General features: G+C 37.7%; 1 protein-coding gene and 1 non-coding gene across 2 annotated transcripts; one reads left to right on the top strand and one right to left on the bottom strand.

Moving 5' to 3' along the window:
* Positions 1 to 9,768: 9,768 nt before the first annotated feature.
* Positions 9,769 to 11,185, bottom strand: LOC125369562. The gene is made up of 2 exons (XM_048372335.1): positions 10,793 to 11,185; positions 9,769 to 9,963 (listed from the first exon to the last, which is right to left on the bottom strand). The coding sequence occupies exons 1-2, from the start codon at positions 11,183 to 11,185 to the stop codon at positions 9,769 to 9,771; spliced, it is 588 nt and encodes a 195-aa protein (XP_048228292.1).
* Positions 10,025 to 10,131, top strand: LOC125369675. The gene has a single exon (XR_007215351.1). It is a non-coding gene; the product is annotated as a small nucleolar RNA R71 (small nucleolar RNA).
* Positions 11,186 to 12,496: the final 1,311 nt, after the last annotated feature.

Below are 12,496 nucleotides of genomic sequence, written 5' to 3'. Positions count from 1 at the left end.
CTAAAATAGGAATTGAATACAAAGTAGACAAGAATTGAAAAGAACATGAACCCCTTTTTCTCAAATGGTGAGATGCTATTCCCTCTTGAATAACTCTGTATCCACACTCTACAGCTCAAGATCTCTTTCTTCTTCCCTTGAATCTTCGATCCAATCCTCAAGTGCAGCTATCTCGAAGATGTTGAGGTGGAATTTATTTTCATTTTTCTCTTCTTGATTGTCTAGAAGTTAGCTCTCAAGGTCTATCTTGAACAGTCCAAAGTTCTCTTCTTCTCCTCTTTTTTTTCTTTTGTTTTAACTTAGGTTTCGAGATCAAACACGGCCTGGATTTGGGCCGTGCTGCATGCCGTATTGATCTAAGAGTGTACATTTGGCCTTCTTCAGCATGGCTTAGATTTGGGTTGTGCTCCTCAACATAGACATGCTCCTAGGCCATGTCACTCTCAAAACTATGTTGCAAATCGCTTTAAATTGCCATAGGGAAGACATCTCAGTACGCCCTCTGACCTTGACCGTGCTCCTCAACATGGGCGTGTTGAACAATCTAATGTGCCCGATTCGTTTGTTTCTTCCTGATTCTTATCCGATTTCTCTCTAACTTTGATGATGCACCTAGAAAAACACCTGAGACACAAAGGAAATACAAAAACACATAAATCGCTATAAAAATAACTCAAAATCAAGCATGCAAACATGTGTATTATCAAGGATATCAAATCACCCCACACTTAAGCTTTTGCTTGTCCTCAAGCAATCAACAATTTAGATCCTAAGCTTGCAATCAACCCCCTTTAAAATTCATGCATTTGATTACAATTAAGCAATATTCAATCTATCCCAAATTGAAGCTCAACCAAAAACTAAACTAGCAATCTAAACAAAGAGTAATTATTATGTTAGTGCATGAAGAAATTAAATAGTATATTCAACATCAATTATCCAAGAAAGCATATGCCTCACAAGGGATCGCTTTATGCACTTGGCGTTTAAAAGGTAGTCATTAATCCCTCAATGCAATTATATTCAACCTACTTGCCATATTCTTGCTCATAAATCCCGTCTCTGCTACTGCAAACAAGCAAACATCACAATCAAGGGTCTTCAGAAGGGTTGAAATGGGGCTTAGTTATAGGAATGGAAATTTAGGAGTAAGGTGTAAATAATTTTTGGACCTTTTGTAATGCCTTCCCCCCAATGTTAGCTCAAAAAGGACTAAATGCCAAACAAAGGTAATTAAACTCACTATAGTTCTAAAATCTCTAAAACAATATGCTCAAAAGGTGAAGAATGAATGAATATTCAATAAAGTACTTATTTTTAAGCAATAGATTTTTATTTTGGATTGAAGGGAGCTCAAAAAGGAATAAATGCCAAATAAAGGTAATTAAATTCACTATAGTTCCAAAATCTCTAAAACAAGATGCTCAAAAGGTGAAGAATGATAGTACTATCTTTTTAAGCAATAGATTTTTATTTTGGATTGAAGGGAGCATCTAAACTAAATTTTTGAGGGACTTAGTGAATTCAAAGTACTCATAAAACCGGCATTTTATCCAACAACTCAATGAACACATTGCAAAAGTTCTATAAATAAGGTAAGGATCAATCGATGAAAGGCTTAACAAAGTGTGATGATAAAACAAAAATGATAAAAAGGAAGAAAGTGAATAGGCTCAAACTTGGCTAAGTAATGTAAAATATTCACAGGTTGGATTTTGGCTACAAGGGTGAATCCTAAGTGTCCTTATCATTTCACAACATTTGATTATTCATGTGACCTCAGCAAACATTACAGAGCAAGTTCTAGAAATAAGAAGAGTACAATGCACACTCAAACAAGGAAAAAGGAGCATTAATGATGTATGCTCAATTAGGTTCAAAAACTCAAAATTTAAGTGTGTACATTTGCATAAGGTGTCCAAATACCATCAATGAAATCATCATTTAATCAATTCATACACAAAACATAACGACTAATCAAATTCAAATTAACTGACTTAAAAAATGGTTAAGTAACATTGGTTTAACCCAGCCACTATGATAAACAAAAAAGTAAATAATATTCCAAAAGCAACAAACAATAAGGGGGAAAATCTCATGCTCAAAATCATAACTATCAATCTTTCAAAGATAAACAAAAAGCTAATAGACATCCTAAGTATCCTAAAGATATACATCATCAATAATACATTACATAACAATCGAAAAATATAAGAAAAAGAAAAGCCAAAACAACAACTTACCCACCCTACACTTGAAGGACAAGTTATCCGCAGTGTATAAAAGAGTTGGGAAGCAACATTTTAAGTACACAAAAAAGGAAAAGAGATACTGCCCAACTCATACTATTGGACTAGTAGTGGTGGAGGTGGGGCTGCTGGAGGTGGAAAATATTTGCCAAAATCAGCAAAGTCAAAATCGTCCATCGTATTCTGCTACAAGGTGATGTGCGTAAAATACACACATCTAAATGAGGTTTTTAAGATTGATTTTATGGACATTTGGATGTGAATTGGTCCCAACACTCACCCTATGCGTCTGTTTGTGTGCATTACGTTTAAAAGAAGTTAAAGAATGATAAAGGGAAGAATTGGAGCATAATTGGACGTCAAAGCTGCCGAAACAAGCTAAGTATGCGCATGAGGAAGCTGAACATGGCCGTGTTGATTTCAACACTGGCCGTGTTCCCAACACGGGCACCAACACGGTTGTGTTGGGTGCAACAAATATCAAAGAAGAAGAAGTTTTTAGGGAGCACGGCCACAGAGAGTAACACGGGCATAAACACTAGCCCATGTTGGGAACACAGGCATCAACAGGGCCGTGTTGGCGGGCGACATGGGGAATTAATTAAAAGAAAGAAGAGAGGAAAGGAAGAAAAAGAGCGGGGGAGAACGTCCCAAATCATAATATTTCTCTCTCTAAGGGTTTTCTGAGCTGAAACAAAGGGAAAAGGAGACTTGGATCAAGGTTTCAATCGGATTCCCTTCAGAGATTAAAGATTGGTCGAGGTTTGTTGATTGGTTTTCAAATTGAGCAAGAGGAACAAGAATCGATTCAATTCGAACAAGAGGAATTAGGGCTGTTTACTCTCATCCAAGGGTGTAATCGAGTTTTTCTACTTTTACTCATTGTTGTAATTGAATTCTTGTGGATTTTGATAATGAACATGATTAGCTAGATTGATTAAATCCATTGGGATTTCTTTACTATGTTGGCTTAGTATTATATTGTTGGATTGTTTGGGTTAGTTTTGTATTCTTCTTGCTTTCAGTATTAATAAGATAATGCATTATTCATGAGACGTTGTGAATTGTGTGTTTAGATTGCTTTGTGTGATTGAGAAGTCCATTTGGCAATTGGAATTTTGAATAGCAAGAACTAGTTAATAATCGTTTAGAGATAAGCATAATTAACTAGCCGGATTAAGAATTAACAAAGCTTAATAGAGGCGGATTAAAGCTTAATGCTAATTTAATAATCAATCGTTAGGAAGAGATTCCAACTTTAGGTTATTAAGTCTAGGAATTTGGTTATCTCGAGAACCAAATTCGGTTAAGAATTCATCCATAGGTAGCATAATTAGACTCACCAATCCTTTATCTTTTGTTTGATTGCTAACTAGTTTAGGTTCCCTTTAGGTTTGCTTTCCTGTCTTGGTTATTTTATTTATCAATTACTCCTGCATCTCCCTTAGAACTTAGCTTGTAGCTATTAGTTAGTTTAGAAATTATTCATCATTCATTTTAGGTTAATATAACAAAGAACAAAGGAGTAACTCTGGGCTTTCACTTTCCCGAGGAATACGACCTTGATACCCGCCGTTAGTGCTAGACTACATCGATAGGTACACTACCTTAGATTGTAGCTAACACAAGTAGCAACCATCACAAGGCTGCCTCTATCCTATCTCCCTCGGCCAACTGTCTATGTAGCAAATCCAGAATCTGCCTCTGTGTAGCATCAAAATGCTGGAACTGCGCTCTAAACTCCTGCTCAAACCTGTCGAGCCTATCTATATGTTGTTGCTGCATGTTGATGATCATCAAATCTTGCAATCAGCTCATCAATCTGCACACTAGATGGCCGAGGAGCTGATGAGGATGAAGGTTGGGAGGAGCCAGGAAGATCTGCAGGACTGGGGTGCTCCCCCTGCTCCTCCCAAGCTGCCCGGGCTATAGACGGAATAAGTCCTCTGGGTGATCATCCTCATATGCTACATAGTAGAGAGCCCAACAGGGGTCATCTCGCCCACAAGTGTCAACTCATCCAGTAGAGCTTTGTCTACTAGCTCCATCCTCCTAGCAATCCTAGTCATATAAGGCCGAAATAGATACAAATCTTCTTCGGATACCCAGTAATAGTATTGCACTGCTGGGCTAATCTATACCCCATGTCCACCCTCCTCCTTTAATGCAGGGCCTATAAATAGAATATGTTAGGCTGGGTGACCACTCCAAAAATTGTCACCTCACCTTATTAATGTATATACGAGCAGGTAGTGAAGATAGCGCATGCTATCAGAGAGGTTGGACACCTTGGAATTGCTAAAGTAGTAAGGCTCGTCCCCCTCTAAGATGGTCTCCCAGGCCTTGTCAAAAGAAACTCCCGAATTATATAAGGAACCTCTGAAATCATCTAACTCTATAGTCGCCTGGTCATAGTGGCCAAGTGCAACACCAAACTGGGGAATACTCATCATGCAAGACTGACCCCCTAACCGAAATGAAATGGCTTCTGGCTACAACTAGTCCCTCATATGTGTTTGAAGGAAGAAAGTATAGGCAAACACAAGTGTGAGCTCCATGTAAGTGGGCTCTACAATGCTGAAGAAGGCCTCAAAAGGTGGAGTTTGAAGTAACTCTCGAACCTTAGTAGCTAGGCTAACTGTTTCCAAAATGCACTTGGTCAATGCATCTCTGACCTAACTACTGTCAAAGCGTAAAAGTCTATGTCGTGCGAGAGCTGGTGGTGGAGTTGGAGCTCTAGGGGCCGATGCTCGAGGTGCAAGTATAGGTGCAGGTGGGTCAATCGGGTCTGTACGCCTTCTCTTAGAGACACCCACCTTTCAGGATCTCTCATGTTGCTCAGCCATAATTCCTGCATGAAAATTAATCAAAACGCTTGCCAAAATAGTAATTCTTGCACTAAAGAGATAATTATTCTAATAGCAATAGTTTAATAGCAATATAACAGCAATTTAATATATTTTCAACACACTTGCATTAGTTAATTTCCAATTCAGCAGCATAATGGCTAATTCACCAAACTAGCTCATAATTTAGCAAGTTCGAATATCAAAACAGTGATAATCGGGCAATTAAAATGCATAATAAAAGAAATAAAAAATATAAACAATAGTAACTAATAAAGAAAAATAAAAAATAACATCAAATCAACATTAAACGAAAAATAAGAAATTGAACGAAACAATAAATAAAATGCAACAAAAGTGACGAGTTTATGAAATAATAAAATTAACAAAGAGATTAATGAAAATAAGAAATAATATTCAAAAATTTAGAAATAATTAACTAAATTAGAGAAAAAAGTAAAATCACATACCAAAATGGAGTATTGAACACGGTTGTATGTCCTAAACACGGGCATATTATCTTACACGGTAGTGTCCATAGCAAATGTTACTCTCAGAAGACGTGTTGAATTCCCATTTCAGCTCAACACAATTTGTGTGTCCTCAACACGGGCGTATTGTCTGACACAGTTGTGTCCACAAACCGTCTTACTCTTGGAAGACGTGCTGAAATTACATGTTTCTCTCAACACGGGCGTGTTGAACCTCCAAGACCATGCTAAAACTCAGAATTCATTTCAGGCACTTTTTCATGCGCAATTTCCTGTAATTTTCAATAATCAAACATTCAAGTTACCTTCCACATATTTCTAAACACTTAAATGGCATATAAAACTTAAAAGAAAATAAATGAAAATGAAGACTAAAGTAGAAAAAACAATGTTCCAAAACCAATGATTAAAATGCATAAAAACATAAAATAAAAGTTGGGGTGCCTCCCAAAAGCGCTTCTTATTTTCCCCTAGTCACTTAGCTGGACTAATAATGCTTGAGCTACTCTTGTTGATGCAAGACAAGGTTGTCTCGCTCCTCGAGCTCCAATGAGTCACCATAGTAATGCTTCAACCTATGCCCATTGACCTTGAAGTTTCCCATTCTAGATGGTGCAATTCCACTATGACATAAGGGATAACTTGCTGAATGGTGAACGGTCCTGACTAACGGCTCTTTAGCTTCCTAGGAAAGAGCTGGAGTCGTGAGTTATACAATAACACACTATCCCTAACTTGGAACTCCTTGGTGCTCCTTAGCCTCTTATCATGCCACTTCTTAGTATGCTCCTTGTAGACTAAGGAGTTGCCATATGTTGGGTTACGCCACTCTTCCAATTCGTTAAGCTGCCCCTGTCTATTTTTACATGCATTATCAACATCAAAATTGCAAGTTTTCAAAGTCCACAATGCTTTATGCTCAAGTTCAATAGGCAAATGGCATGCTTTCCCATAAACTAGCCTATATAGTGTAAAACCAGTTGAAGTACGATAGGCCATCCTAAATGCCCATAAGGCATCATCTAGCTTCTCTACCCAATCCTTCCTACTCACTACTATAGTTTTCTCTAAAATCCATTTCAAATCCCTATTAGTAACCTCCACTTGCCCACTGGTTTGTGGGTGATAGGGTGTGGAAAACCTGTGTGATACACTATAGCGTTTAAGCACCTTTTCTAACTGGCCATTACAAAAATGATTTCCCTTGTCACTAATAAAAGCTCTAGGTGTCCCGAACCAAGCAAACAGTCTTTGCATCATTCTTGCTAAACAAGTACCTGAGTGCGAAATGGTCCGTATAGACCACAGTCTTTGATAGCACCAAATAAGATATGAACTTGTCACATGCAAAAACAATAGCCATAAGCTCCTTTTCAGTGGTAGTGTAGTGCCCCTGGGCATTAATCAATATCTTGCTAGCATAGTAAATTGGTTCGAACTTTTTATCTCTCCTCTATCATAAAATAGCTCCAACTACAAAATCACTAGCATTGCACATAAGCTCAAATGACAGCTCCCAATTATGTGAGACCATAATTGGGTTAAAGGTCCATCCTCAGAAGCATGCAAACCATCATCAGAAAATACAAAAGGTCCATCCTTTACAAGCAATTGAGTTAAAGGTCTAGCAACCTTAGAGAAGTCCTTAATAAACCTCCTATAGAAACCTGCATGACCTAAGAAACTCCTAACAGCCTTAACTGAACTAGGTGGGGGTAATTTAGTAATAGTATCCACCTTGGCCCTATCGATCTCCATCCCCTCATGTTTAATTTTGTTTTCCATCACTATACCTTCCCTAACCATAAGATGACACTTTTCTCAATTAAGGACTAGGTTAGCATCCACATGCTCAAGCATGCATTTTAGATTATGTAAATAGTGAGAAAAAGAGTTACCAAATACAGAAAAGTCATCCATAAAGTCCTCCATGGACTTCTCAATCATATCGTGGAAGATCGCCATCATACATCTTTAAAAAGTCGCATGTGCATTGCATAATCCGAATGGCATCCTCCCATACAAGCACGTAAAGGTTGTCTTCTCCTGGTCTTCAGGTGCAATGGGAATCTAGAAGTAACCTGAAAAACCATCTAGAAAATAATGAAACATATGCCCAAACAACCTTTCCAACATTTGATCAATAAAAATAGGAAGGGGAAAATGGTCCTTTCGAGTGGCATCATTTAGCCTCATGTAATCTATACACTCGAAAGCCCGTTACCATTCTAGTCGAGATAAGCTCGTCCTTCTTATTTTTAACCACTGTCATACCTCCCTTTTTGGGAACTACCTCCACAGGACTAACCTAGGAACTATCAAATATAGGGTAAATCAAACCTGCATCAAGAATTACCTCCTTTTTAAGCACTTCCTTCATGTTCGGGTTCAGTCTGTGGTTGCACTACTAGCCTGCAGCTATCCTCCATAAGGATCTTGTGCAAGTAGTAGCTAGGACTAATCCTAGGAATGTAGCAATTTTCCAAGCAAACGCCTTTTGGTACTTCCTAAGATAGGCCAAAGTCATCTCCCTCTCTTCGGGTGTCAAGTCTGCTGCTAGGATGAAAGGCAACATGTTATCCTCATTCAGATATGCATAATTGAGGTGCTTTGGGAGCTCTTTCAACTCAAGGACTGGTGGTTCCTAAAGTAACGGTCTCAATTTCTGTACACCTACCCTGTCAATCTCAATAAACTTATTAATATTCTTACTTGGTTCATTAGCTAACAAAAATGCAAGATGTTCTAACACACTCTCAATGGATAGCTCATGCTCATGCTCTGCCTACAAGGCAACTGTAAGGGATCATTAAGCAATATTTCCTGCAACTGTGTATCAATAACATCATCAAGTAAATCAACATAAAATATAGTATCATCATGATCTAAGAACTGTCTCATAGAATTATTCAAATCAAAAGTGACAGTTTCATCCCCTACCCTAAGTTTAAGCTTCCCATCACAAACATCTATAATAGCCCTAGATGTTGCAAGGAAAGGTAGACCTAAAATGAAAGGTACGTTACTCTCACCATCCATGTCCATTATCACAAAGTCAACATAAAATATAAATTTGTCAACCTTAACAAGTACATCCTCCACAATACCCCTAGGATACTTAACAGCCCTATCAACTAACTGTATGCTCATCCTAGTGGGTTTTGTCTCACCTAGCCCCAACTTGGTAAACAAACCGTATGACATTAAATTAATCCTAGCTCATAAGTCAGCTAAAGCATTGCTAATTATCAAATCACCAATCACACAAGAGATAGTAAAACTCCCTGGATCACGCTTCTTCTCTAGCAATTTATTCTAAAGTATAGCCGAACACTCCTCATTTAAGGCCACGATCGCCAAGTCCTCTAACTTTCTATTGTTGCTAAGGATTTCCTTTAAGAACTTCATACCGGACATCACAAATAGCTTCAACAAAAGGTAAGTTAATTTGCAGTTGTTTAAACAAGTTAAGAAACTTAACAAACTGCTGATCAACTTTCTCCTGCTTGAACCTGGCAGGATATGGGATCGGAGCTGGTATTCCTTCAGAGGACTCTTCTTCCTGCCCTCTATCTTCTCTGGCTCCATCACATTGCTATCTCTATCTTTCCTACCGAATCTTCCTACACAACATCATCATCATTAGAAATAGGAATAGAATTAGATAGTTGCTTACCTGATCGTAAAGTGATAGCCTTCACGTGCTCTCTCAAGTTGGACTCCGTATTACTAGGCAAAGTCCCTAACTGCCTCTCAGTCATCATCTTAGAAATCTGGCCTATCTGATTCTCCAAATTCTAAATTGAGGCCTGTTGATTTCTAAGAGCTGCGTCCATCTGTTGGAATCTAGTCTCTAAAGCGGACATAAACTTCATCATCGGCTCTCTAAGTTAGGCTTTTCTCTTGACTCTAAGGAGGCGGTGGGAGAACAAATTATTCTGTTGATGTAGTTCGAAACCACAGTGGCCCCTAGTTGTTGTTGTTCATCCATCCAAATGATTTCTCCATTCCGGATAGGTGTTTCTATACGGGTTGTTTTGCTCCCTAGGCTGACTTGCCATATAGTCCACCTATTCATGGTTAGATAAAGAAGAGGAATAACATATCTCCTGATATATAGTTACTACTGTAATGCAGGCCACCACAAAACTCATAGCTTGCTTGAGCTGCTTGGACAGGCATCTAGAGTTGATCAAGTTTCTTGGATAATAACTCCACTTGAGCTGCCAAGGCTGCAGTGGCATCCAACTGGTGTACACTCCCTTGACGTCCCATCCTGCTCCTAGTAGTGTGCCACTGGTAATTGTTTTTAGCCATGTCCTCAATCAAGCTTTGGGCTTGCTCGGTATCTTCTTTCAAAGAACCACTGCGGTACATCTACCATCCGCTTAGTAGCCAAATTCAAATCATTATAAAAGTTTGTACTGTAACAGTTGGTAATCCATGGTGTGGGCAGCATCGCAGTAGGTCCTTGTACCTCTCCCAAGAGTCGTACATCGACTCATCGTCGAAATGCACTAAAAAAGATATATCATCTCTAAGTTTAGCAATTTTAGAGGGAGGAAAGTACTTAATAGAAATTTCTCTGCCAAAGCATTCCAGGTAGTGATAGTGTTAAAAGGTAGTGACTATAGCCACTCCTTTGCTCTATCCCTCAAGGAAAATGGGAAGAAGTGGAGATGAATTGCATCGTCTATTGTCCTATTTATCTTGAAGGTATCACAAATCTCCAAGAAACTTGCTATATGTGCATTAGGATCCTTATCTCGCAAGCCTCCAAACTAAACCATTTGCTGTACCATCTGAATAACATTAGGCTTTATTTCAAAATTATTGGCGGCAATAGCCGGTCTCGTAATGCATGTTCATATCCCCCTCAAATGATGGTTTCGCAAAATCATACATCATCCGGTTATTGTCATTGTTGTCGTTCGCATCTACCATCTCTACTATAATCTTTCCGGACTTACTCTCGTGTACAGATTTCCTAACCTGAATCTCTTCTTGCTCTACGTTTAATTGCTTTCTCAATTACCTAAGGGATCGCTCTAGTTCTGGTAGAGGGTCTAATAGATCAAGATTGGATCTCCTGGTCATACACTACCTAAAACAATAAATAACCATGATCTTTCACACCTTATCTATATAACCTATGGGGTTACAATTTAGAGTTAGCCTTTAAACATACAATGCATCGACCACACACCTTATTCATATCACGTTTCATGCAAGGCGAAAAGAAATGTTCAATCAGTATGTCATAAGTCTTATGCACCCTAAAATGATCGATTAAACTGCCCCCATGTGCCTCTTTAACAAGTATCTCATGCAAAGAACAACTAGAAATGCATAGGCGATTCTTTTTGTAAAGATATCCATCAAATACATAGAAATCATTAAAGGCAGTCCCATTAGCACAAGTATTAAACACATTACCAAAGTCATAATTCAAATACAACTTATTAATAAACCCAAAACCCAATAATTTAGAATTAAAAGTATTAAGCAAAGCATACCTTCGGGATAATACATCAGCAACTACATTCTCTTTACCTTTCTTATACTTGATCATATATGGGAATGTCTCAATAAAATCCATCCACTTTCCATGTCTTCAGTTCAACTTGTCTTGCCCCTTGAGATGCTTCAAACTCTCATGATTTGTATGTATGACAAACTCCTTAGGCTATAGGTAGTATTGCCATGTATGCAAAGCACGAACCAAAGAATAGAGTTCTCTGTCATATGTTGGGTATCAAAGTGCTACACCATTTAGCAAATTGGCCTTTGTTCTTGCATCAAAACAGCCCCAACACCAATGCATATGTGTAGGGTCTTTGTTCTTGCATCACATTCAACCTTAAAGGTTTTGTTAAAGTTAGGTAAAATCAGCAAAGAAGCATTACACAATCTATCTTATAGCAAATTAAAAGCATTTTCTTGTGCATCACCGAACTGAATATTCTTCTTGACAATTTCATTCAATGGTGCGGCAATGCTACTAAAGTCCCCAATGAACCTTCTATAAAAATTAGCAAGACCATAAAAACTCCTACCTTGGCTAATGTTGGTAGGTGTCGGTAATTCCTTAATTGCTTGCACCTTTTCCTCATCAACATCTAAACCTTTAGAACTAACAACAAAACCTGAAAATATGACTCTATCCATGCGAAAACTACACTTCTTTAGATTACCAAACAATTTTTCTCTTCTAAGAACATCTAAGACCCTACTCACATGCATAATAGGATCATCAAAAGACTTAGAATAGATTAGAATATCATCAAAATATACAACTACAAATTTACCATGAAATGCACGCAATACATGGTTCATTAACCTCATGAAAGTGTTAAGTGCATTAATAAGCCCAAATGGCATTACAAGCCTTTCATACAGACCATACTTAGTCTTAATGATGTTTTCAACTCATTCCTAACTTTCATGCGAATTTGATAATATTCGGAATGCAAATCAATCTTAGTAAAGTAACATGCACCATGCAACTCATCATGCATATTATCTAACCTAGGGATAGAATGATGATACTTTACCATTATTTTATTAATTGCACGGTAGTCTTCTTCACTTTTTCTTTATTTATGCTGAATTCTTTTTGTTTCAATTTTTTATCCTTCTAAGTATACTTTCTTTTTAAAAGTTTACACCTTTGTGTTTATAAAATAAATTTTTATTGTCCCTTCTTGTTAATCTCTTTGTGTTGTTCTTAATTTCTTTTCACTTTTGTTATTATCATAAAAAAATAAAAACAAATTAAAAGATCAAACAAAAAGAAGGTTTGGGTGGCATAAAGAACCTATTCTATTGTTGTCTTTCATTGTTTTCTTGTGTCTAGCTACTTTAAGTTTGGCCTTACCTAACTACTTGATCTAGACCAACCTTTTCTTTC

This window comes from Ricinus communis, chromosome 3 (assembly GCF_019578655.1).
Source record: "Ricinus communis isolate WT05 ecotype wild-type chromosome 3, ASM1957865v1, whole genome shotgun sequence".
Taxonomy (NCBI): Eukaryota; Viridiplantae; Streptophyta; class Magnoliopsida; order Malpighiales; family Euphorbiaceae; genus Ricinus; species Ricinus communis.
Note: the sequence above shows the minus strand (reverse complement) of the source record. Positions and strands in the feature narration are given on the sequence as shown.